Genomic DNA, 24,871 nt, shown 5'->3' with positions numbered 1-24,871 from the left:
TTGACTCAGTCACAGATCAGAGAGATTCATCAACAAACTGCAAAAACTGGTTAAGTCAGATACAACCATGTTTACCCCTTTTTTAAAGCGTCGCATTTTGTTTTATAGGCTCATGAATACATAATCTTAAATTTGTTTAAAAAAAAAAAACGTTTAAGAGTGTGACAATTAAACGGGGTATTAATTTTTTCTCTTTTTAATTATGTCATAAGAAGTAACGTTTTTGTAACAAAACATACAAGGTTTCTTGACATTGTAATAACTTTGTGTGAATATTGCCGTGTTTTGCGCAGCTTTGTTTTTACAGTTGATATTTTCCTGGAAAATGCATTTTAACTTTAATATTTTCCCGTGTCTGAGGTACATTTTCATCATGGGTGTGTATACAGTACCACAATTTATTACACGACGCACGCGTTTTCTACATACACCAGGCTAAGTTATAGTGAATGTTTACTCAAAAATAGGGGAAATGATGCTGAAAACAATTTGATTTTGTTTTTTCGCCTTTCTAGTGAAGTTTAGGCCTACTTCGTTTTAATTTTAAAAAATACATAGAGCTACAGTGGCAAGTGCAAGAAACGGGTCTTTCATATAATTTTTATTTCATATAAATACGGGAAATACTTGGAAATAGAGACTCCAGAAAAAAGTTGGAAGGTTGTATTTTTATTTTATAAAGACAGCGATAGGAAGAACCAGTTCACTGCTGCTCTCGCATAACGAACTAAAGTAAACCCCCTCTGTCTCCCTTTTTCCCTTAACTACAGTCGAAAACAGCCTTTCTCTGTTATTCGCATTGGCCGCACAGATCACAGGCCAGAGTGACACACTTATCTTCCCTTGTTCCCGCTGTATACGCTCGTACAAAAAATCACGGATATATTTATTTATTTATTTTGCGCGCGACCGCGAGCATCACATCTTTACCGGAAATACCGGAAGTAACACAGGCTGCGCAATACACATGTGCAGATTAATGACAACACGACAGCCAAGTTACCAAAGCTGAATCATGAAGATAGGGACGGCTGTTTGATTCGCAATAGCTGCTTCACATTTAAGGTAAATAATTTAGAGGTATGCTACGTAACATTTTGCCATATACCATCACTAGATTTGAAACCAGTGCAGAAAATTGGGTGAGTTAAATGTGCTTCTGAAACGGCTCGTTATCATGATCTGATTGGGATGACAGAATTCAATTACTACCTTCACTGTGTAACTTAACTTTATTAAACCCCCGTTATGTTCTTCTTCATCCGTGAAAAACAACCTAATGATGCGTTTCACTTACTTTAGCTGACTTCTGTTGAATTTTTTGAGTTAGACTATCATTTGAAGCTGGTTTGGACCCATTGCAAGTAACGGGTGTTTTTATTTTAATGCCACCTGAGCGTTCCATGTATCAAGGGTTCAAGGTTACAGGTATATTAATGGCAGTTATACACAACAGAGGTTAAAACTAAAACAAAACAGACACATAAGAATTACGCAGACCACACAATAAATAATGCTTATACTCACGCTCAGCTGTCACCTTGATTGGTTAATAAATGAGGGTCGTTAAAATCGCCATATGATTAAGAAACCAGGTGAATATGCCTGAAAACCACATAAAACCACCCACGACTGCCATACTTGTCTACAATACGCAAAGAAAACCTTGTGCATATACTTTTACTGAAGGATTATGATACAAGCCATAGCAGTATTGTAGATGGGGTATTGACCAACAGTATTAATTAATATAAAATGCATAGTGTATTACTAGAAATCCCCCAGTACAATAAGAATAAAAAATAACAATATTGTTTGTTTTACCTATGTTAATAGAGACACAACCACTTTCCATGCATCAATATTTGAGTGGGTTAAGCCTTGAATTTGAGGTATTACAATATCAGTAGGAATATATGCTGGTTTGATTTGAGCAAATTAAATTATTCATTTAAAATATATGTATTGTATTGGCACTTTGCCATGGAAAGCAAGATGTTTTAAAACAAAAGCATTTCATGTTTTTATTTACAGTTTACTGATGAGTTAGAGCCCAGCAAAGATGTTCGCTAAATTGAAGAAAAAAATTCAAGAGGAAGGAGGAGAACCTGAAAAGGCTGGTCTTCCTTCTGTACATGGACAGCCCAGTCCTGTTGCTAAATCAGGTAATAGTTAAATGAAGAAAATACTCTATGGAAGCATTATCAGTGAATGATAAAATATAATTTATGGCTGTATTTTTCTCCTTTCACCATTTCCTTCTTTGGAAAAAATAAGATGTTCTTTAAAGCATTGGAATAGTTACAAGCAAGGATATTTATTATATTTTCATAAATGTTTGTAGTTTATGGTGACTATTGACCCTTTGCATTACTTTATGCTATATTTTTAAAGGTGAGACATTGCCACTTTTGTCTTTCCCAATAGGGTTTTCATTCCCCACAAGAAAGAAGGATGGTGAGAATAAGGATAATGATTCTGGGACCAGTGGTACATCAGAAGAAGTATGTGTGAATACATTACTGTGTATTGATTTTTAACAAATAAGTGTTTCTTAATTAGTGATTTAGTTTTTATGATATTTCATTCCTGGATACACTTCTTGATTTTGGTGCACTAGATATTTGTTAAGATTAAGGAGATTTAATATGACTGGTGATCGTTGGTGTGTCACTATGGAGTAGGTTGGCAAAGAGAGGTTGCTTGCTTAATTTTTGTGTGCAGGGTCACACTCAAGTTTCAATAATCTGATTTTTTACTTTCAGAATAAGGAGGCAGGAACTAAGGAGGAAGTTATGTCTATGCTAGTCAAGAGGACTGAACAAGTCAAGAAACTTGAAGCACAAGTTGCAGGTAATTTTTTTAAAAATTTAATACATAGATTTGTGATACCATGGAAGACCTGTTTTAAGTAAGCAAGTTTTGAAAAAGGGTTTTACAAGTCATATTTGTCATATTAAAGATCATCTAAAATGGCACATCACACCAGGATAAGCAGTCTTTACTGAGGCATTGAACTGGGTTAAGAGCATGATTACAGTAACCTCAGTCTTGTCACATGATGCACCACTGGGCATAAGTTTTATGAACACAAGCAGTGATCATAACTCGGACAACATTTCAAAACTAAAAGTATATATGAAATTAAACCCCGGCCGGTTAATATACAGTAACATTTCACATTTTTGTGATCATTTCAGAGTACACTAGTTTACTGAAGGAGAGGACCAGAACTGTAGAGAAGTTGGAGCAGACATTGGAGAAACAAACTGACAGTATGGTGTACTTTCTGTATTGTTAATGGATACAAATAAAGAAGACTGGCTACTTATCTATGAGAATCACATTAAATAGCCATGTTTGTGATGTTTCATCATTATAAAATGGATAAAAATGTTGCTTGCTTGTCGAAATATTACATATTAAAAATGCAACTAAAAAGATCAGGAGAAATGTAGTTTTGGGAGATTCTTTTTAAAAGCTCTACATTTGAATCCACATGTTAACTAGTTAAATATGCATGTTAAATGGCTCAGCTGTTGCTGACATGTCTACATTGTTTCCCAGCTTCATCTAAGCGCATACAGGAATTAAATGAGCAGTACCAGTCAAATCGCAACAAGATGACTGAAGGGTTTACAATGGCCCTGCAGAAAAAAGATGAGGTAGGTATATTACCTTCATCAAAACAAGCTCAATTATGGATGTTTTAACAATAAGGTATTAGAATATACATTCAACTGAATGTTGTAGAAACTCTTTAACATTAAACTGTAAATATTTTGTAGACTAGAAAATTATATAAAAAGATAAAGACCAGGTAGTTATCTGAAATAGACTGCATTTACCCTTGGTTATATTTATGGCCATTTTTATTGCAGGAGACAAAAGAGCAGATAGATGCAATACAACAGGTAAATGATAATATTTAAAGCCATTGTAGTGGGTTGAAACCTTAGTGGGCATACTGTTGTCTGCTAATTAAACCACCACTTCAACCTCTGCGGGTGATTTTTTGTATGTTGTCAAAATTACACAATCCTTTGCAAACTTTCTACCTTTAGAACCTCAGTATATTCTGTTGTATTTGCTCTTTTCACAACTGGCCCATTTGAATTTGAGTAAAAAAGTTGATCAGTTTCAAAACTTCCTTTCTTTACATGCAGAATGACGACCTACTTTATCTACTTTAGAAACTGTCATAAATGTAATGTAATTTTAATAAGACTTTTTGAAAACTTGTCTTTTTCTGTTATAACCAACAGAAGAAATTTGATTAAATTTGATTTGACAAAAAGATAGATAAATGTACAGATAGATGGGAAGAAATATGTAAATTGGTTCAAATATGTTTTGTAATAAAAGATGCTATATATATTGCAAGAATCTTTCCACCCACCAGGAAAAAACAGATTTAGAAGCTCGTCTAAAAGAGGCAATGGAGTATCAGAAGAAACTGTGTAAGCGTGAAGAGGAAAATGAAGAGTTTGAAGGGTTGACAACACAGGAAATTGCCAAAGTCAAACATATGGTTGGTATTTTGTTTATTTTTTCAAAGTTGTATTTCTTGAGCATGCATAATTGATATGTTTAGTTCATGTGTAAGTGAAGTATAAATAAGTTATTCATTTTATTCACTAATTCAAATTATTTTTTATCGCATAAAAGGGTTCGGTGCATTTTCCATACTGTATGATTGAAACAATTCTTGTGTAATTATTGTGTAATAATCATGATTTGTTGCAGTTACTTAATGTGCAAGCAGACCTGAGCAAATCCCAGACTGAATTAGATGAGAAGAGGTGGGTTTATTTCATGTTTAAAAACTTGGTAGTCTACGTATATCATGTTAGGAAAAATCTGGAGTTGTGACACAATAATTAAGCAGATAATTTCTGAAAGCGTTTTCATTAAATAGTCAATTGACAAAAACTAGGGGTTTTATTTCTTATTCTATATCATTTATCTTTTCAGGGCAGAGATAGATAATTTAGTGTCAACTCAGAAGGAGCTTGAAACTCAAGTTAAAACTTTGAAAGAAGAGTTATCTGAGGTACCATTTACTAAATAGATTTTTAGTGCAGCATTTTAAGCTTGTGCATGAGTTGGGTATGTTGGCCTTAAATCAACACATTTCCGAACAGTGAAATGGACATCTAATAGTTTCAGTCAGATTGGCCAATTTCTCTCTTTCTTAGGTATGTTTGTTTTTTAATGAAGTAAAATATAAAACAATTTCTGTCCTTAGAAAAGCAGCCAGCTGTCCAAAGTGGAGTCGTCTTATATAAGTCTACAAGGAGAACATCAAACACTGCAGAGGAACAGTGAACAGTATAGAAATAAGGTATTTTATGTCTTATTTTGTGTGAAGAGAACAGTGATTGGAGTTTTTCTTCATTGATTTTTTAACTGACTGTAACTACATATGTTTTATTATTTATGTGAAAATAGACATTCTTGTCAGCCATTACATGCTAAATGCTATATTTTGGATTTGTTATGATTGATGTGAATTATATTTTACTTCAATGGCACAAGCTCCATGAACTGTTTCAATGTTTTCAGTAGGTCTGGTTAAATGTTTTATCTCTAGGATGTAGGATTAACAAGAATTATCATCATGATGTTTATTCCAGACAACCAGTCTTCTTGAGGAGAAATCTGAACACATTACTCATCTGGAGGAGAGAACGCATATTTTGGAACAGAGGCTGAAAGACGGAGAGCTCTCAGGGGATGAAAGAAGTGCAGCTCTTGAGAAAGAGGTACCAAGAATGAGCTACATATCTGTTTCATAAAGTAGATACTTCTTGTTTGTTGATTGTATTGCTTTTGAATGGCTTTGTCTGATTTCAGTGATAAATGGTTGATAATATTATTGTTATAGATATACTTGTCAGAATTGAACAGAGGAAAGTTTGCAGCTCCTTGATTATTGTGGTTCGCATTGTCTAGGTTACAGATTGAACAATTCTTAAAATCATGGCAATATGGACATGGAAGGGGTGTTTTACCTTGAGATTAATAGAGCTGAAATTTGATTTAACCTTTACAGTAGTTATCACTGTGTACATTTCAGAGAGATAGTTTAGAAGCCAAGTTATCAGAAACCAGGCAGCAGTTGACAGAAGTGAAGTCGGCTTGGAGTGAAAAAATACATCAGTTGGAGCTGCAGGTGGGGATATGCATACACACACAAGCACATGCACACACATGCGCACTGATCTGAAAGATTTTATACCTTACTTGTATAAAATCTGATTTTGGGTCAGTTATGGCCTAACAAAACATTTTGCTCTGTAATAAGTAAACTCAAATATTTAAAAAGTCATAATAGGCTGTAAGTCTACAAAAATGACTCATTAGATGCCCATGGTCAATGCATATGGTTGCCTGAATTATAACATAATATTATCTGATTCTAAACTTAACAGGTTTCCAACTTAAATGCAAAAATCATAGAAGACAATGAAGAGATTGCTAGCTCCCAGAAGGCCATGACAGAGATGAGGCATAACCTGCACTCACAAATAGAGCAGCTGGAGAAGGCGGCAGATGTGGCTCAGTGCAGGATGACAGAGGCACAGGAGACGATTAAAGAAAAAGATGCACAGATGGAAAAGGAGGTGATTGCAGAAGTTCAGATTGGTGTTTGGTCTCTCTCTCTTGGTAATTTAGTATTTTGCAAAATAACTCTTTTTTGGCTGATTGAGTGGTATATTTTGGAGGTGAGAAATGTTTTTGTGTCTTTTGTCAATGTAAATGTCCTTTTTGGCATTTGGTGATGTATATACAAGAGAGTATATACGGAGAGTATAATATTGTACAAGGCCCATATGAAATTGGAAATCTGTTTACAACGGAATGTTAAAAATAAAAAGATCAGCACTGTTCAAAGCCTTCAAAAAGAAGGGGAAAAGACCGAAGAAGTGACAAATTACATCATTTTTACACTGATTATTTTTCTAATAATTGGATGATAGTACCATTGACAAAATTTTTTTTTTTTTCAGAGAAAACAACTTGAGAGGGAGTTAGCCAAAGGTAAACAAGCTGCCCAGGAAATTGAGATCGAGCTGAGAGCCACTGTCACGTCTTTAGAGAGCCAGGTTCAGTCTCTACAGGAGGCAAACCAAGCAGAGAAAGCTCTCACGCAACTTGCACAACAGAAAATTGTAAGTTTTTATGTCTTGTATTACAATCCAAATTAGGGTGAGCATCATTACAGTATTTTAAATGTGTCAATGTGTTGTTAGACATATAAGAAACAATAGCTTTTCTCCTAAACACAAAGGGAATTGCTGTGAAAAAGAGGAGAGAATTTGCATTTTAATGCACGGTAGGCAAATCTGAAATGCGTTTGAAGCATTATAATTTTATATAGTTCATTCACTGATGTCTGTTTGTCGCGTCAAGTTGGAATAATGGGACTTGAATACTGCATAGCCATCTGTGGGTTCTGTTGAAAATTTGATGAGGAAAATTGAATATTTTTGTTTCAGCTCCACAATTTTATTTCTTGTTTAGCCTGTCAAACACACTAAGCCTCATCTTGGCTTTGTACTCCTCAGAAAACTCCATCTTTTGATTGGTTACAAAGTTCTTGCTCTTGTTCTCAGCCCTGTCTTTGAAACCAGCTGTCCTACCCCCATTGTTTTTCTGTTTATCTGATTTGTATGCTCTTCCTTTCTTCTCAGTTGGACGTTCATCAGTTCTGCTATCATTTTCAGCAGTAGTGATCAGGCTGCTGACAACATTTTGGGCATTGTCTGTACTGGTTACCATTTCATCTTCATTATTGCCACAATCTTTGAATGAATGTTCAGGCTCAGTTGAAATAACAACATTTTGTTTTAACTCCAGTTCAACAAGTTCATTCATCTTCTCGTTGTTATCATCGTTGTTATTATTTTCTGGACTATAGATGTCAGCCCTGTGGTTCCTAAACAATGCACGCACTTCTTCAGTGGCTGCATAAAATTCTGCTGACTTCTTAACCTGGCAAAAATTAAAATTAAATAATAATTATAATAATAAATGAATAAATATGAATAAAAATTAATAAATGTAAATGTTGTTCAACATTGGAATGCCTGTGCTAGGAGTCATTTTAACTTTGAATTATGACTCATTATTAAATTTGATGGATCACAGAAATAGTATCAGATAATGTGGACATTGAAATAATTAAACACAGCAGTGTGTGTTTCTCATGTCAGCAGCGTGTGTTTCTCATGTTTATTCATAATCTACATTTAGTCCAGGCCAATACTAGACTGGAAATTAGCCTAGGTGCATCATGGTGGTAATGAGTGTACTCATATTCTCTGTGTTAACTAGCAGTAAATACTAGGGATGTGTTCTCGCCAGTTTTGTTTTAGTGTGAATGTGTCATCACTGTAGACATAAAACATATATATATATCTCACCATATCAAGTATCACATCATCTACCCCAGCCTCCAGGAGCAATCTCACCACTTCTGCATGGCCATTCTTGCTAGCCAGGTGAAGTGCCGTCATGCCACTATACTGGAAATATAGAAATACTGGGTATAATTAAAGGTATACTATACGGGATTTACCAACCACAGTGAATTTTCCCAGGGGTAAGTAGAGGGTGGGGAGCTATTTTCTCCCACTCAAGAACCATAATGATTGCTCGACCTGTCCCTGCACGTGGAATAGGAGTTTTAGGCATCGTTCACATGAAAAATCCAAATGCCAAAAATCCATTGGCAGTATCTAGTGATCACGGTCTGTGCCCTGAATACCCTGCGCCGTAATTAACTAGCAGAGCGAGCGAGTTACTTCCAAAGCTATAATTGAATCTCGGTTGCGCTCGGAGGAGATTCTGACACCTCTGCCTTATTCCATTTTTAATGTAATGATTTTGTTCTAAAAATAACTGGTCATTTATTTAGAACACCATGTCTTCATGTACATTTCAGAGGGGACTATCCATGTCAGGTTCTTTATTTGAGGCAGTTAACTAAGACTTTGGAAACTTTTCACATGTATACAGTATATTTTTAACCCTTATGGAGAGAAATAGAAAGTCAACTGTCAGCCTGCTACATGTATGTCAAGTTAAGTGACTAAAGTTGAGGCAAGGTGTTGAGGATGGGGGTTATAATTACTGAACATGTTGGTCTTATCTGATAATATATCTGATAGTATATTTTTATTGATGAAAAATTATTGACAAAAACCATTGTAAAGAAGATTTAGGCTTCGTTCACATGCAATGTCTATTTTCTATTTTCTATTTTCTATTTTCGGTATGTCTTATGATCACGGTCTGTGCACTGAATATCCCGCGGCGTAATTACTGGCAGCGCGAGCCAGTTACTATAAGTTACTATAAGTAACTGGCTCGCGCTGCCAGTAATTACGCGGCGGGATATTCAGTGCACAGACCGTGATCATAAGACATACCGAAAATAGAAAATAGAAAATAGACATTGCATGTGAACGAAGCCTTAATCTTAATTTTTAACACACACCTGATTACATAATTACATTGTTATTATCTATTTTCATTGGTGCCAATTTTCAAATCAGCTTAAAAGATAGTGACAAATAAAAGATATCCTAAAATTGCTGAAAAATTGAATACGAGGCTATCACATTGATATTTACCTGTGTAGTTTCCTTCCGTTTGCAGTTATTGTCCAGTAGCAGTTTGACCACAGTGTGGTGTCCATGGCTACTTGATAGGTGGAGGGCATTTTGACCATTCTGAAATGACAAGTTTCTTTTAAATTTATAGGACTCCAAAAAATCATGTTAGAAATAGCTTAGTGCAGTGGTGGTGTTGGTGTAAAACAGAACATAAAGTCTGTAATGCTATTAAGTTATTGCAGCATTACAATAAGAGATGAGGAAGGTGTAGCTGATCGAATTACTATTTTGAGACTTATGCTATTTATTGTTATGTATTATATTAGATTGAATGGGGTTGGATTAGATTCCTAACATTACCAGTAGGCTAAATTAATGTTTTGTTGTTTACTGGTTTATTTTACATATAGTAATAAAGGAATCTTTTTGAAATTAAAAAAAAGGAAATGAGGAACCCTTTACCTTGTTGATGGCATTGATATCTGCCTGTCTGCTAGTAGTGTTAACCCTATATTGTAATGGCCTCCTGAGGCTGCATAGTGTAGGGGAGTGTTGCCATGCTGTAACAGGTGACACATTATAAACACATGTCATCATCAACTGACACACACTTGAGTCAATGTACAATGAGTAATCATATAGAAAAACACATTGTTATTCAAATTAGGTGTGTACAAATACAAAAGAAACCTAGCTGTTTGAAGAGAAAAAAAAAGATACTAACTTGGTCAGAACAGTTTGGGTTTACTCCAGACTCCAAAAGCTGTGTGACTCTGGCCATGTCTCCAAGTCTGCAGGCATCTGTGAGTCTCCAGTCATCCCCTGTGTGATAGTCTGGAGGGACACCTGCAGGGATGTAGTATGTCTGGAATATGAATGGAAATGTATATCATACCATAGATGATCAAAATTATACTTAAAGTGTTGAAGGTTTCTTAAAAGTCCTTACACAGATTGCTAGTGGAAAGAACATATACTATGATTTCTGTTTTCAAAAGCACAAAATATTTACTCCATGTTATTGAGGCAAATTCCGTAGGCTAAAAGATGATAAAACTTTTTTGTTTGATGATTTCTTTCTAGTTTATCACTGATATGGTGAAGTGATTGTCTAGGTATTTACTTTTTTAATGTGGTAATATGAATCTAGCATTTTTTAAACCAGTGGATCAAATCAATGCTTTTAAATACTTTATTGTGTGGCTTAGGTCACAAAATTATACTTCTAAATCCTCCTCAATTGTGTGGCTTAGGTAACAAAATTATAATTCAAAATCCTCCCCAATCGCACAAAGAGAAAAATTGTGTAAAAAAATTAGAACAAATTGAAAATCTTACCATGTTGGCGAGTTCTGTGCCAGATTCTTCCTGTGCCTGTATTTGAACATCAGTAGGACGCCACCTCTCCAAGTAAACTATAACTCCCATTTGTGTGTTATCAGCAGGTCAGATGTCAAGTATTGCCTGCACGAAATAAAAGCTTGTCTATTCTTTTCAGCAATTTATTTTCTCGGCTTGACAACTGCGGGCAAACATTGCAATTTGGTCACACGTTGGGGTGATCTTGCCAATTATTGGATGGCTTGCACACGAGGTGTGGGGTCCATGTTCAGGGCCTGAAGTATTGAAAAGGAGCCCTGATGTATAAATTGTTTGACATTGGAGAATTGATTAAACTCTCAGATGTATCCTATAATAGCCTGCATTTGTAAATTGTGTTTGTGATGGGGTGAACCATCTCATTTGTATTAACTACAATGTATAGAATCTATTTGCATCTGCAAAAATAACCAATGTTTTAAGATATAGTATAGTGTTTAAAAAATTGCAGATTCTCTTGCCTATTTATATTATAAATTAAAGTTATTTTAAACATTAAAATTTTTATGGTATGAGATATTCTTGAATTATCAGTTAATTAAGTTTTAGTCAACCAAAAAAAAAAAAGAAAAAAAAACTTGGATGGATTTGATTAAGATTTGGTAGTGTGTGGATAGAAATTCTATTGGAATTCAAACATTGCTTTGGAGCAGAATTACTGTTTGGAGTATTTTTGTAATCTATCTCTATTTCTCCCAGGTTAATCACGTCTTCATTGTGGATTGAAAGGCTTAGGGCATTACTGTATTAGTTCAGAATGTTTGTTAAGATATCAGTTTCAGCGATAAGAAGATTAAATCGGAGAGCATTAGCTCTGTTTTTAAAGAAGAAAAAAATGTGTCATGTTTTAAGAAAGTGTGCCTTGAAGCAGTTAAGAACTGAAAAAAACTTGCTCCAAAGAGATCAATAACCCAAAATGTTGATATCTGAGATGGAAATAATCATACTCAGTGCTGGTCAGTATCAGATACAGGGGTGGTAACCATTTTTTATGACAAAAATAAAAAATAAGCCACCTACTAATCAAATTGCTAGTATGAGAAAAAATATATAATTTACATGTACACTAGGTCCATTCTTGTTTATGAACAATTCAACAAAAATTAATGTTTTGTGTTAAATGATTATAAATATTCTCTTCTGAAAATATAACTGACACCAAGAGGTCATATGTATCATATATGGGAAATGTGGATAAGTTTGTTTGGAATCTTGCAATGTTATAAATTGACCAGTGTTAGACATTTGTTAAAATTACAATGTATTGTGTGTTGACTTAAGAATTGTACTACTAAGTTCATTCAAGGCCAATTTAGTACAGACTTTTATTATATCTCTTTGTTTAATGTGTGATTTTGCATTTAATATGATAATTAGACTCTAATCATACTGGTATTTGCATGTCATTCTTAAATATGTTGATTTGTTTATCTGACTAATGTTTGTTTGTAAGTTAGCCAGGTAAACATGCAATCGTAAGCCATGTAAACAAATGGGTTTACTTTGTTTTCATAATGCCAATTTCCTCCCAATGGCAATTCAGTTATACCTGTAGCTAAGGAATATATATTTTCTGTATACAAATGATATAAATTTCCATTACTTAATGATATGTGTGAATGTTCTTTTATTTGATTTAAAAATTATAAGAACACCTGACTATTTGACTAATTGCTTAACTCGGGCTTATAACCAAGTGTTGTTGTTTTAATATCTCTTTATTATTTGAATAGTTATGTATTGGGAGTATTTACTATCCATAACGGTTGGAAACTATTCCTAATATCGGTAGAAGTTGCAGTTATATACTTTTTAGATTTGGGTGTTTTTGAGAGGTTAGATTATACAAAATAAAGTGAAAATGTTTTCAGAAAAACCATGCAATGTTTTTTTCCTCCATTTTTTTTTTTTTAGATATTTATAATGGCAGCATTGGTTATTTTTAAAAATGATATATATTGACACTGGAATTGAAACTTGCTCCTGTCTCAAAAAACTTGAAGTGCTTATTTCATAATTCTCAATTTATATTTTCAGAATCAGCTAGAAGCAAAACAAGATGAAACACTGGAGAAAGATTTGGAGACAGAGAAACAAATAACTAGTTTAGAAGATGAAAAACAGGCCCTACAGGTAATAATTTTATTCAAAAGGCTATCAACACTGAGGCAGTGACCTTTGTACACGTGACATAGACATGTGGACAATGCGTCACTAATGATTTAAGCAAGGTGACACAACCAATGCACCTGTTATTACATTAGACATTTTTTTCCAAAAGAAAATGCTAATTGTACCACCAGCGTTAGCGCTGGCGGTACACATGGTTTCGGTCCCGTCCGGATCGTTCCGCCGGCTCCGCCGGCTCCGCCGGACGGCTACCGTTACCGCTTCTCCTCCTAGACGGTAAGGGCCCCCGTACCCATCTCATGGATTTAGGTCACCTATAATCTCAACTGGTTCCACGTAAAATTTGGGCTTTGTCGGTATTGGGGTCTGGGTGTGGCACTCATTGCAATGCACCCTTGTCTAAAAATGACAAAATTAAATGCTAATTATCTACCCTACGGAAGGAGTTATGGGAAAAATTTCTATAGACGGCTTTCCAAAAGTCATATGTGTAGATTTCAATTATACCCTTGGATTTGACCTTTGACCTCTACTTCAAGGTCAAATGGGCCAAAATTTTCAAAAAAAATGAAATTTTTTACGAAAAAAATTTTTTTTGCCCTGTTATTCAGACACCACACAGACTTAACCAATAATATTATTGGAAAGTGTTACCCTTCAGGTCATCTTTCATCTCCATGAATTTGGGGTCAATCGGTGCATTTTCACGGGAGTAGCGGCCATAAGATACCGAAACTGAAAACTGTCTCTAATTCGGGAACCGTTAATGCTAGAGACCCATTCTTTTTTGCATTTTGTAGAGCATGTAAAGCCCAACACTGGAGGTGGTCTCGGTTTTTTTGTATTCCATACGGTTTTCGAGTTACGCTGTATCAAAAAGTACATATTGGTGGTAAAAGCAAAATGTGCAGTACGGTAATGGATAATAAATTTTGAACTCTGGAAAAATAAAACATAAGGCTTGGCAAAGCAGACAATTTGTGTTCAAAAATGACATCATTTCATCAAATTTGAACTTCTGAAACTTCAGAACACCTCCTATTTCAAGAATTTTGACCAAAATGACATTTTCTTTATTTTAATTAATTTTTTCTGTACGAAATTTAAGGCACATTATGGTAACTCCAAAATTATAACATCTAGTCCCTTATATCTCCAAAACTGGCAGAGATAGGTCCATAGTTACTATTGAAGTTGAATAGGAAGTCATATACTGGCAATCTTACTATGGCCTTGAAATTGACCTTTGACCTACTTTTCACCATGAACTGAACTTTGCAAATTTTTCTTCCCTTTTATCTCCAAAACTGGCAGAGATAGGTCCATAGTAACTACTGAACTTGAATAGGAAGTCATATACTGGCAATCTAAATGTGACCTTTAAATTGACCTTTGACCTACTTTACACCATGAACTGAATTTTGCAAATTTTTCTTCCCTTTTATCTCCAAAACTGGCAGAGATAGGTCCATAGTTACTATTGAAGTTGAATAGGAAGTCATATACTGGCAATCTTACTATGGCCTTGAAATTGACCTTTGACCTACTTTTCACCATGAACTGAACTTTGCAAATTTTTCTTCCCTTTTATCTCCATAACAGGCAGAGATAGGTCCATAGTTACTATTGAACTTGAATAGGAAGTCATATACTGGCAATCTAAATGTGACCTTAAAATTGACCTTTGACCTACTTTACACCATGAACTGAATTTTGCAAATTTTTCTTCCCTTTTATCTCCAAAACTGGCAGAGATAGGTCCATAGTTACTATTGAAGTTGAATAGGAAGTCATATACTGGCAATCTAAATGTGACCTTAAAATTGACCTTTGACCTACTTTACACCATGAACTGAATTTTGCAAATTTTGCTTTCCTTTTATCTCCAAAACTGGCTGAGATAGGTCCGTAGTTACTATTGAACTTGAATAGGAAGTCATATACTGGCAATCTAAATGTGACCTTAAAATTGACCTTTGACCTACTTTTTACCATAAACTGAACTTTGCAAACCTTTCTGCCCTTTTATCTCCAAAACTGGCAGAGATAGGTCCATAGTTACTATTGAACTTGAAAAGGAAGTCATATACTGGCAATCTAAATGTGACCTTAAAATTGACCTTTGACCTACTTTACACCATGAACTGAATTTTGCACATTTTGCTTCCCTTTTATCTCCAAAACTGGCAGAGATATGTCCATAGTTACTATTGAACTTGAAAAGGAAGTCATATACTGGCAATCTAAATGTGACCTTAAAATTGACCTTTGACCTACTTTACACCATGAACTGAATTTTGCAAATTTTGCTTTCCTTTTATCTCCAAAACTGGCTGAGATAGGTCCGTAGTTACTATTGAACTTGAATAGGAAGTCATATACTGGCATTATAAATGTGACATTAAAATTGACCTTTGTCCTACTTTTCACCATAAACTGAACTTTGCAAATTTTGCTTCCCTTTTATCTCCAAAACTGGCAGAGATAGGTCCATATTTACTATTGAACTTGAATAGAAAGTCATATACTGGCAATCTAAATGTGACCTTGAAATTGACCTTTGACCTACTTTTCACCATGAACTGAATTTTGCAAATTTTGCTTCCCTTTTATCTCCAAAACTGGCTGAGATAGGTCCATAGTTACTATTGAAGTTGAATAGGAAGTCCTATACTGGCAATCTAAGTGTGACCTTGAAATTGACCTTTGACCTACTTTTTATAATGAACTGAACTCTGCTAATTTCTTTCTCTTTTAACTTCAAACTTGACAGAGATAGGTCCATAGTTACTCTTGAACTTGAATAGGAAGTCATATACTGGCAATTTACTGTGACCTTGAAATTGACCCTTGACCTACCTTACGAAGAACTTAAATTTGATTGTACCATATATATTTTTTGCAGTAGTTAAAAAATTCTTGTTGATTGCATTTTTACAGCTTGTCAAGCACAAAACTGGTGGCTGTGTCCCTTATTTTGTGTATGTGGGGGTCTATACGAATGCGTTTGCTCCAGCTGGTGGTACAATATTTGGAGGCGGTATCGCCTCTCTGATTCTCTAGTTTATGTATACTTTTAAAGAGTAATGAATGTTGCATAAAGCTTTCGTTAAGTCACATATTTTAATCATATACGAGGTGAAAAGTAAACTTAGCTAAAACAACAAATACACTGAAGCCACTCAACATGAACAGTAAGTAAAACAAGCCAGGCTACATATGTATGTATTCTGAATATCATGTTGTTTACTTTTCAGAAAATGTTATCAGAAAAGTCTTCAGAATGTGAGAAACTGAACCAGCAGGTGAAGGCAATGAGCTCAGAACTACAGGAGTTGCAGGACAAGGTGTGTTTAATACAGTGATAGGCATCCAGATTGTTTTATTTGAACAATTGCTTCACAGTTGTAGTAGGCATAGACAGAAGAAATGGTTAGAATGCAGACATGTAAGGCCATATTAACAGAATATGGCTTACTGAGACTACACATTATTATGACATATGCAAAATAGTAAAAAGAAATAAACTTAACGTAAATTGTGAATTGATACAGGTAAACAGCATGATGGGATCCTTCTGCCTTTTCTCTGTGAGGCCTGCTTGGCATGTAATGATATATGTATTCCACATAATATTTCTTGTTTAAAATCTTGATTATTAGTAAGTAAAAGCATCAGTGATCACGGAGTCTTAAACCCTGTAGTTCAGTCCATTTTTCATTCTAATGGATTTTTTTTTATTACACACTATTACACACTGTTTCAGTTGTCTGGTCTTCAGAATGACTCCCACTCAAGTAATGAAAAGACTGAAAAATTAGAGAAGAATTTAAAAAGTAGACAGGCAGAACTGCAAGAGTGTAAAAGTGGTAGGTAGTAATATAGTTGTATTGTTTGTAAAGTTTACACAAAAAAAATGTTTCACAAGTTCTGATATTTATCTATGATTTTTAATTTTGATAAATAGTTACATTTATTTGGAAAAAATGCAAATGTTACAATAAAAAGATGTATATTTTATTTGACAATTGCAGAAAAAGATGCGCTGTTGCTGCGTAATGCTGAATTATCTCAGCAGATGGAGTCAGTGAGGCGGTCTATGCAAGAGGAGCTTCAAAAATCAAACAGGGAACTTCAGGAACAAAAGGAAGAGGTTCTGAGGTTACAAAGTCAGGTATAATTCTGATTTATGACAACTTGAGAAATAATTGCTTTGTCATATTAAAGCTTGCTTCATCATATTAAAAATATAAACTCTTATTTCCAAACTGAATATAACTCAAAATTTAACTTATTGTGGTAGCTTGAATGAATTTTGACTCAATTGTCAATTTTTTTATATACTTATGCTTACTTGAAATGAATTAAACAAGTGAAATGGGAAACATCATAGAGAACCTTATAGAGGCCTTCACCAGTGTATGTCATCATACAAGACTAGAAAACATGTAAGAATCTATGCCTAAAAAATGCCTTCTAAAAAGCAGAACAAATGTGACATCAAAAAAGGCCAATAAGTTCTGTTGTCCAAACAACTGTAATTTGACAGAACTCAAGAAAAAAAAACAACTAGTAAAATAACTGAAGATATATTTTGTTGGTTTCATTGTCGCACTGCTCTCACTAGTCTGCTATTATACATGTACCTGACCCCACTCTCACCCAAATTCCACAAAATCTGACTTGATTTTATGTTAAGTCATGAGACTTTGGTCTAACTTGGATCATTTCCATTCTGATACCGAAAAATATGATGTCTGTGTATACTCAGCCTGATCACATTATGTATGCTATTTCCAGGTCCAGCAAGTAGAAACCCAGAACTTAGATAACAGTAAAGTTGCAGTGACAGAGGAGACCAATAGACTCAACCTGGTTGTCAAAGACTTGGAGGAGCAAATATCAGAGAAAAATAAGGTAGAATTTTTTGCAGTATTTATGTTAAGCAATATGATGGTGGCTTTGTTTCAGTTCTTATATTTCAGTATTCATGTTGCTCTGTTCATATGCTACATGTTTTCATGTTTGATAAATAATTTAAATAATTTCATGTTTAAAAATCTTTTCAGCACAGGACTTAAATGAAACAATTTAATGACTATAATTCTTTCTATTCTTTTTATTATATGTTCTTTGGATCCCATTCCAGACAATAAAGATGCAACAACAGAGGCTAGCAGACCTGAAAAAGACATTACAAAGAGAGCTGAGGGTTCAAGCCTTGCCCAACGATGAACCTGTCGTGTTAAGAGACAATAGAGACACTGTTCCCACCAATGGGCCGAGCAGTAAATCTGCAACTTTACAGACGGAAAGTCGAACTGTATCTGCTGCAGTGGCACCTGTTGTGCAAACCCAACAAAATAACATGACACATGCTGTGCAATGGAGAAAACCAGATGAACTATCAGAGGTTAACTTCCGATATCTGAAACACGTGGTGCTAAAATTTATGCTTAGTAGAGAATCTGAGGTAAGATATCTTGCTGGATATCATGGACTGTGCTTTCTTTTTGTGTGGCCATGTTTGATCTAGAGTACCTGCCTCAATACTTGTGTGCATCACATATAATTGATCGATTTTTATTGCAACAATTCTGCAAAGTGTTAATGGTAAATGACCTGAATTGTAGCGGGTTAAAAAGGCTGGACGATCAGCAACTTTGCTATAATTAAATAGCTCACTTAGTAGTAATGAAAAAATGATGATAGTAATTACTTATTTAATGCCCTGAAGAAATTTGTAAAAAACATACACATTTTTATCTACTTCAACAATGTCTTAGTTATCCGGTTTTGATTCACTCTGCAATCGTATTTTTTTTCAGGCTGTGCATTTAATCCGTGCTGTGGGGACATTACTAAGGTTCTCAGAGGAGGAACAGAAACTGCTCAAGCAAACTTTAGAATACAAAATGTCCTGGTTTGGATCACCACCCAAACTTGGCAAAGGACAGCTTGCCAAAACCATCCCTCCTACCTTCTGATTTGTTGACCAAATGCCTGTGCTCAATTCAAAGTCTCAAGACTGTCTGACAGATTTTTCCAGAATACCACTTGCCTGACAGATTTTTCCAGAATACCATTCCTCTTTTACTGTATGATGGAACTGCATTGCTGTTGTTTCTCAAACACCAGACCAAAACTGATGGCAGTTTCTGGATCAACATCATTGACCATTTCTAGATTGCTGTCGCCTCACCCATCAAGTCAAGTTGCCATGCTGTTGTTTCTTATTGACAGATTGCAATTGTTGGTTGTTTGCTGGTCAGCTTTTTATGGGTCACTTTCATCTAAACCTGGATTTAAGCTGGGCTGAATCCTGGTTAAAATCCACAACATGGTACAATGTTATTATTTGGCACATTTGAAGTTAAAACCAGATAAAGATCAGACCAAGGTTCAGTATATAATGTGGAATATGTACTTATTTTTTATGTGCAACACTGAATTGCCAATACTTCATGATGTCATTTCTGACTGAGAGGGATACACATGTAAGGCTGACTTCAATCAAGTTTTTTTATTGTTATCGTACTGGCATTGCTCTGTTCCTAGAACATTTTAGACTGTGTAATTATGTTGTCTCATACTACGTGTTAGCATATTTTTTTGAATGTTGAGAAACCTCCCAAACCTTCCATGTTATGTTTAGGTGAGAACATTTGCCCAAGTTTAAAAGGAAAACTTATCTTTACTAAGCTGATAATGAGTTGCACCTAATATCCACATCCCTGTGATATTTTGAGATCATTTAAATTTTTTTTAATGAAATATAATTTGTTATGGCACGCAGATAATTTCCATTCATGATAAGCAAGTGAATGTGATGTGTTGTAAATCGTGAAATCAACTAAAGATGCCGACAGAGTATTAAGTTGAGAAAAACATATTACAATACATTTTTGGCATTAGAAGGATAAACTTTTTTTTTTATGTTGAGTGCTTTCCATGGAGAACAAGTATACATACCAGTCAGGCCACATATTGTAACAAAAGTCATTAGAAAGATATATGATAAAAAAGAAATAAAGAACATCATTTATTTTGTCCTGACCGGTTTCTTTACATCAGATGCAATGAAACCTGTCGGGGCAAAATAACTGCTGTTCTTTATTTCTTTTTTATCATATATATATATATATATATATATATATATATATATATATATATATATATATATATATTCTTATCAGTAAACATACACTGTATGTGCAACAACATGGTCTTGTGTGTACCATTTACTCTCAGGTGCCTCATGAAATTGTGTGATGCATTTGAAAATATGAACAATATGGATATGTACAAATACATTTTTCATAAAATGGAACATAATCTATATTATAGGATATTGTTAAAATTATCATAGAGTACGATCTTATATCTAGGAATGTGAGATATGATAAATTTAAACTTGCTATTTGCCAACAATGTTGTCATCAAATACAAAATTGACAGTTGATGAAATTGCTGATTTTTTTAACAATTAGTACAAAGATAACATGATCAATTGATGTGCAGACCTGTGAAAAGTGATATTGGCCACACCTTGGTATCACTTTTCAGAGATCTGAAAATACATATTGACCTCGGCCAAAGTCAAATACAGTTCCCTATAGTAATAGTTTTTGTGTTTTGACCTAAAAAATTAAAGTAAATTAAGTAAAACGCTGTTGATTTTTGTGGAATGGTCCTGAAATGACAGCATTATCAACTAGATTTTGATTATCATTCACACATTTTAAACTACATTCTTAATCCAATAATTTGTTTTCCAGCTTCAGTCAGTATAACTTGAAAAATTATGATCCCAGATTAACTTTACTCTTGCAGTTATTTTAAAAACAGCTGTTTTGGTTAATTATAATTGAATTTTATTGAATACTTTGACTGTAGTTTGTCACATAAGCTTAAGGGATAATAACTCTTCATATGAGATTTATATGTCACAATAAAAACATTGTGAATAACTCACAGAAATATAATATATTCTGTTTTACCACAAAAATGGCAGTTATAGTTATTATTCTGATATCTGAGCTGGTCTTCAGACCGCATGACCTCCATTGAAGGCTATACTCTGTTATAATCTCTTAAGAGATTTTAACAAAAAACCAAACTTTTTAGAAAAAAAACAGGGACTAACTTTGAATGTAAAAATGGATTCATTAACCATTGGTAAGTATGGGAAAATTGCAGTTTACTCCAGGAAAATTCATTTTTTGGCCAAAATGAAGAGTTATTATCCCTTTAAGATACTCAATGCAGTGATGTTAGCAAAAGACAACTAAAGCAAATATGTAAACAGACCCAATGAACTTGTAGCCATTTTAAAAATTATTTATTTGAGGGAATAAATGGAAATCATAAAACATGCACTTGACGTGCAGTTTCAACATATTCTTTCATTCCATAATAACATCTACAAATAAGCAATCTGATGTCAACTTTGTTACTGGGTAGATACAATATAAAGGTAAAGTAATCTCAAAGTAGACTAGATCCAATGCGTGAGTTTACCAGAAAAAGACTGAAAAGAAAGATGATTGGAAAAAGTCAGAAAACTAAAAGAAAAAATAATTGTCTTATTTACCTATTGCACCCATATATGTTAAAGACTTCATCTGACAAAAGAGCTTGGAATGTATTCTACTTTTGCTAAATTGTGAAATGTGGAATGATAGAAGAGAAAGAACATTGGAAAAACCTGATCTCTAAGTTTAGGCTTAATTAAAAAAAAAAAAAAAAATCTGCTAGATAGTTATCCTTCGTATTCTTATCTCTTTCAAAGTACACTTTAGCCTGAGTTTCTGACCCAATTCTTACCATTAGAAATATCAGTTGTATTCAACTGTACATGTTCAACTTACTCTGGTCTCATATTGATTTATACAGTACACAGTGCTACTTGATTTGAATGTAATATATAAATTCATTGTTACTGTAAAATATGTATGTGTGAACCTTTTCTTCTTATGCTACAACTGAATTTCTATTTAATATTAAATGGTAATGTTGTGATACACATAGCACGTGTATATAATGTGTTAAAAAGAAAGGCCATAACTTCCAATTCCTTTTCATTTGCATTAACTGGTCATCTTGAGAAGAAAGCTGAGATCTGCACCAGGTGAGTACTGCACGGAATCTTCACCTCTGAAATCAAATTCCAAGGTTTGCTTAATATACGATACCTACATGTGCAGCCAACCCAATTTAACTAAACAGAAACTGCTAGGATAATCTGTAGATTATTGTGCTGCTAAGTCAATCCTTACCTGTATCAAAGAATGAATCATGAACATGTCATTTCTATAATAGTGCTCTTTTCTGAATCTTCTCTGCCCATACCTTGTAAACAGCCTTGCTCCAGTCTCTCCTTGAAGAACAGCCTTATCTCCTTCCACTAGTAACATGCAGCCTTCACGCAAACCCTAAAGAAAGAATATCAGCACAGTTGAAGAGTGAACTGAGCCCATTTAATCTTGAAAATGAAATCATTTTAATTCTTAAAAGAATGAAACTATGAATTGTACAGCTTATGTGATTTTATGAATCGTCTCTTAAAATCACATATTTTTATATAATATTTTGTTTTTCTTTGAAGTACATAATGCATAAAAATAGTGAAATGTTGAACATGTCAAAATAATGAAACAGTCATTTAACAGTAGCAAAAATAAATAAATTAATTAATTAATTAAATTATTTATTAATAAGAGTTGATGCGAAGTCTGCTTTGCAAAGTATGAAATTGTGTAAAAGTCGGAGGTCTTACAAAACTATGTGTTTGTTGTGTCCATAGAGACCAAATCACACAGTACTCGCTGATATTTTTTAGTGCACTGGTACATGTGCATCTATAAAAAATCTACTAACCAACACCGGTGGTGTATTGTCAACCTCGTGATACTCCAGGATTCTTTGTTCTCTGGTTTCCCCCTTGTGTGTGCTAGTGGGATCAGCATCCACATAGTGAACATTGATATTGAAAGGCACCAGATTTAGGGCATTAAAGGAGGGTGGATACACGATGGGCATGTCATTGGTTGTGTTGATGCTGCAAGTTCCTACATTAGAGCCTGCACTGGTGCCTATGTATGGAATGCCATCCTAATTACAATAAGATAATATAAATATGGTGCAAATATAAAGAGATAAATTTTTTTTAAATTATTCTTGGTGCCTAGATAACGATGAGTTAAATGAGATATTTTGTGTGTGAGTCTAGCCTAAACAAAGGCATAATGAAAGTGATTTAGAGAAATACTTTTATCTGAGTCTTTAGACAAGCCGTCTTGCTACATAATTAATCTTAAAACAGCATTCTATTTCACCACATAAAAAAGTTTAATTTAACCAATAAAATGTTTTGACAGATCACAGCTGCACTGTATTTTGTATGTTTACCTCTACCACTCGTTTTCTAATTTCTTGAATTAAGTTTTCATCATAAAGTGTTTTCAGTAGTCTGAATGTATTTCCGCCACCTAAATTAAAACACATCACATTCTATGTTATAGTGTCGCTTTTATAAAAAAATAAAAGACAATGTACTCATTTTTTCAAAGAGAGACATAATTACATCACTTCATGATATAAATGGAGAATAATATATGTGTACCTCCACAAAAAGTATTTTAAAAAGTATATAAAGTATATAAAAGAATGAAAAAGCCATGCAGACAATTTATTTTTTTTTTTTTTGAAAAATAAAATGGCAACATACATGCATAAAATTCTTATCAAAAATGAAAAAAAAGAGATCAATAATAAAATATTTAATGGCATTTACCCACAAAGAAAGCCTGAGCACTCTTTACTGCTTCTACAGGATTACTAAATTCATGGACACTGTCTAACTTGTATCCTGAAACATATCAATGTAAAAAGTTTTGGAGTCTGACAATAGGAACAATATGGTTTGGCTTCATAATCTAAATATATTCAGTTACAGGGAAAGTGATTAGTCAAACCACTGTCTATACTCCCTGTCACCTTCACTGAATTAGTTCTAGTTCTAGACAGTTTACATGTAGATCTATACATAACACGACATACTACTTGTTGTAACTCAATATAAACTTGAAAAGAAATTCAATTCTATATGTTTGATAAATATGCTTATATTATACAGCAATTAATTTATATCACTTAAATTAAGGATTACCCATATCTTCAAACTTTGCCCTGGCTTTGGCTGCATAAGCATCTCTGTCATACAGAGCATATGGCACAAAAAGGACTTTCTCTGTATTGCTTAGATTCAGAAAATAATAAAATTATCAATCGACTGAAAACAAAATATATACTAGAGCGCTTACAGACATACATAAATTTGTGTCATAAATTAATCATGCAATGCTTGCCATCACGTAACTTCCAGGTATCATAACTAGCAGTTGCAGACAAGTGTATATACTGTATATCTTATATGGAAGTTGTGCCGTACTATACTAGCAACAGCTACAATGTACCATAGAAGTAGAGAAAATATGTACCAGGAAATAGACTAACAAAAAGACACTAACACTGTATCTCTTAACACAAACATTTCACCTTACTCACCTCCCTAAGAAATCTTTTATATGCTTGGTACAGTATTCTAGATAACCAAACCCATGCAGGTTGGAACTTGATATCAACAAAGCACGACGTTTTGCGTACGTGGCCATTTTGAACAAGTCACATGACGCGTCATGTGTGCTACATCAGTAGCACTAAACACTGGGTTCCTA

The 24,871-nt window shown here is 34.0% G+C and overlaps 3 protein-coding genes across 3 annotated transcripts; 1 reads left to right on the top strand and 2 right to left on the bottom strand.

Moving 5' to 3' along the window:
• The first annotated feature begins 880 nt into the window (after positions 1 to 880).
• Positions 881 to 21,516, top strand: LOC106181566 (golgin subfamily A member 1). Its single transcript, XM_087008954.1, has 22 exons — positions 881 to 1,065; positions 2,035 to 2,165; positions 2,428 to 2,504; positions 2,766 to 2,853; positions 3,201 to 3,275; positions 3,568 to 3,665; positions 3,882 to 3,914; positions 4,403 to 4,531; positions 4,747 to 4,802; positions 4,975 to 5,053; positions 5,249 to 5,344; positions 5,637 to 5,765; positions 6,080 to 6,175; positions 6,435 to 6,626; positions 7,014 to 7,175; positions 13,041 to 13,136; positions 16,391 to 16,480; positions 16,900 to 17,002; positions 17,168 to 17,307; positions 17,934 to 18,050; positions 18,283 to 18,606; positions 18,962 to 21,516. Exons 2-22 carry the CDS (start codon positions 2,063 to 2,065, stop codon positions 19,118 to 19,120), a joined length of 2,442 nt encoding a protein of 813 aa, XP_086865080.1. The 5' UTR covers positions 881 to 1,065; positions 2,035 to 2,062; the 3' UTR covers positions 19,121 to 21,516.
• Positions 7,173 to 11,193, bottom strand: LOC106181567 (uncharacterized). The gene is made up of 5 exons (XM_087008956.1): positions 10,962 to 11,193; positions 10,348 to 10,488; positions 9,642 to 9,740; positions 8,430 to 8,531; positions 7,173 to 7,998 (listed from the first exon to the last, which is right to left on the bottom strand). Exons 1-5 carry the CDS (start codon positions 11,049 to 11,051, stop codon positions 7,513 to 7,515), a joined length of 918 nt encoding a protein of 305 aa, XP_086865082.1. The 5' UTR covers positions 11,052 to 11,193; the 3' UTR covers positions 7,173 to 7,512.
• On the bottom strand, positions 21,450 to 24,852 carry LOC106181571 (alpha-aspartyl dipeptidase). The gene is made up of 7 exons (XM_013565996.2): positions 24,702 to 24,852; positions 24,304 to 24,392; positions 23,929 to 24,003; positions 23,544 to 23,623; positions 23,013 to 23,246; positions 22,485 to 22,567; positions 21,450 to 22,289 (listed from the first exon to the last, which is right to left on the bottom strand). Exons 1-7 carry the CDS (start codon positions 24,806 to 24,808, stop codon positions 22,223 to 22,225), a joined length of 735 nt encoding a protein of 244 aa, XP_013421450.2. The 5' UTR covers positions 24,809 to 24,852; the 3' UTR covers positions 21,450 to 22,222.
• Positions 24,853 to 24,871: the final 19 nt, after the last annotated feature.

This window comes from Lingula anatina, chromosome 3 (assembly GCF_051362555.1).
Source record: "Lingula anatina isolate TDL-2025a chromosome 3, LinAna3.0, whole genome shotgun sequence".
In the NCBI taxonomy this organism is placed as follows: domain Eukaryota; kingdom Metazoa; phylum Brachiopoda; class Lingulata; order Lingulida; family Lingulidae; genus Lingula; species Lingula anatina.
This window is presented reverse-complemented; position numbering and strand designations above follow the sequence as displayed.

Bases quoted from the DNA above. Each gene is read 5' to 3' on its own strand.
- LOC106181567 (XM_087008956.1), bottom strand. From the start codon at position 11,051: ATGGGAGTTATAGTTTACTTGGAGAGGTGGCGTCCTACTGATGTTCAA. The intron at 9,741-10,347 runs GTTAGTATCTTT...TTGTCATTTCAG, and splicing joins ACCCAAACTGTTCTGACCAA to AATGGTCAAAATGCCCTCCA. The intron at 7,999-8,429 runs GTGAGATATATA...AATTTTTGCCAG, and splicing joins ATGATGTGATACTTGATATG to GTTAAGAAGTCAGCAGAATT.
- LOC106181566 (XM_087008954.1), top strand. From the start codon at position 2,063: ATGTTCGCTAAATTGAAGAAAAAAATTCAAGAGGAAGGAGGAGAACCT. The intron at 3,915-4,402 runs GTAAATGATAAT...TCCACCCACCAG, and splicing joins AGATAGATGCAATACAACAG to GAAAAAACAGATTTAGAAGC. The intron at 16,481-16,899 runs GTGTGTTTAATA...ACACTGTTTCAG, and splicing joins TACAGGAGTTGCAGGACAAG to TTGTCTGGTCTTCAGAATGA.
- LOC106181571 (XM_013565996.2), bottom strand. From the start codon at position 24,808: ATGGCCACGTACGCAAAACGTCGTGCTTTGTTGATATCAAGTTCCAAC. The intron at 24,393-24,701 runs GTGAGTAAGGTG...TCTGAATCTAAG, and splicing joins ATAAAAGATTTCTTAGGGAG to CAATACAGAGAAAGTCCTTT. The intron at 22,290-22,484 runs GTATGGGCAGAG...ATTTGATTTCAG, and splicing joins GGAGCAAGGCTGTTTACAAG to AGGTGAAGATTCCGTGCAGT.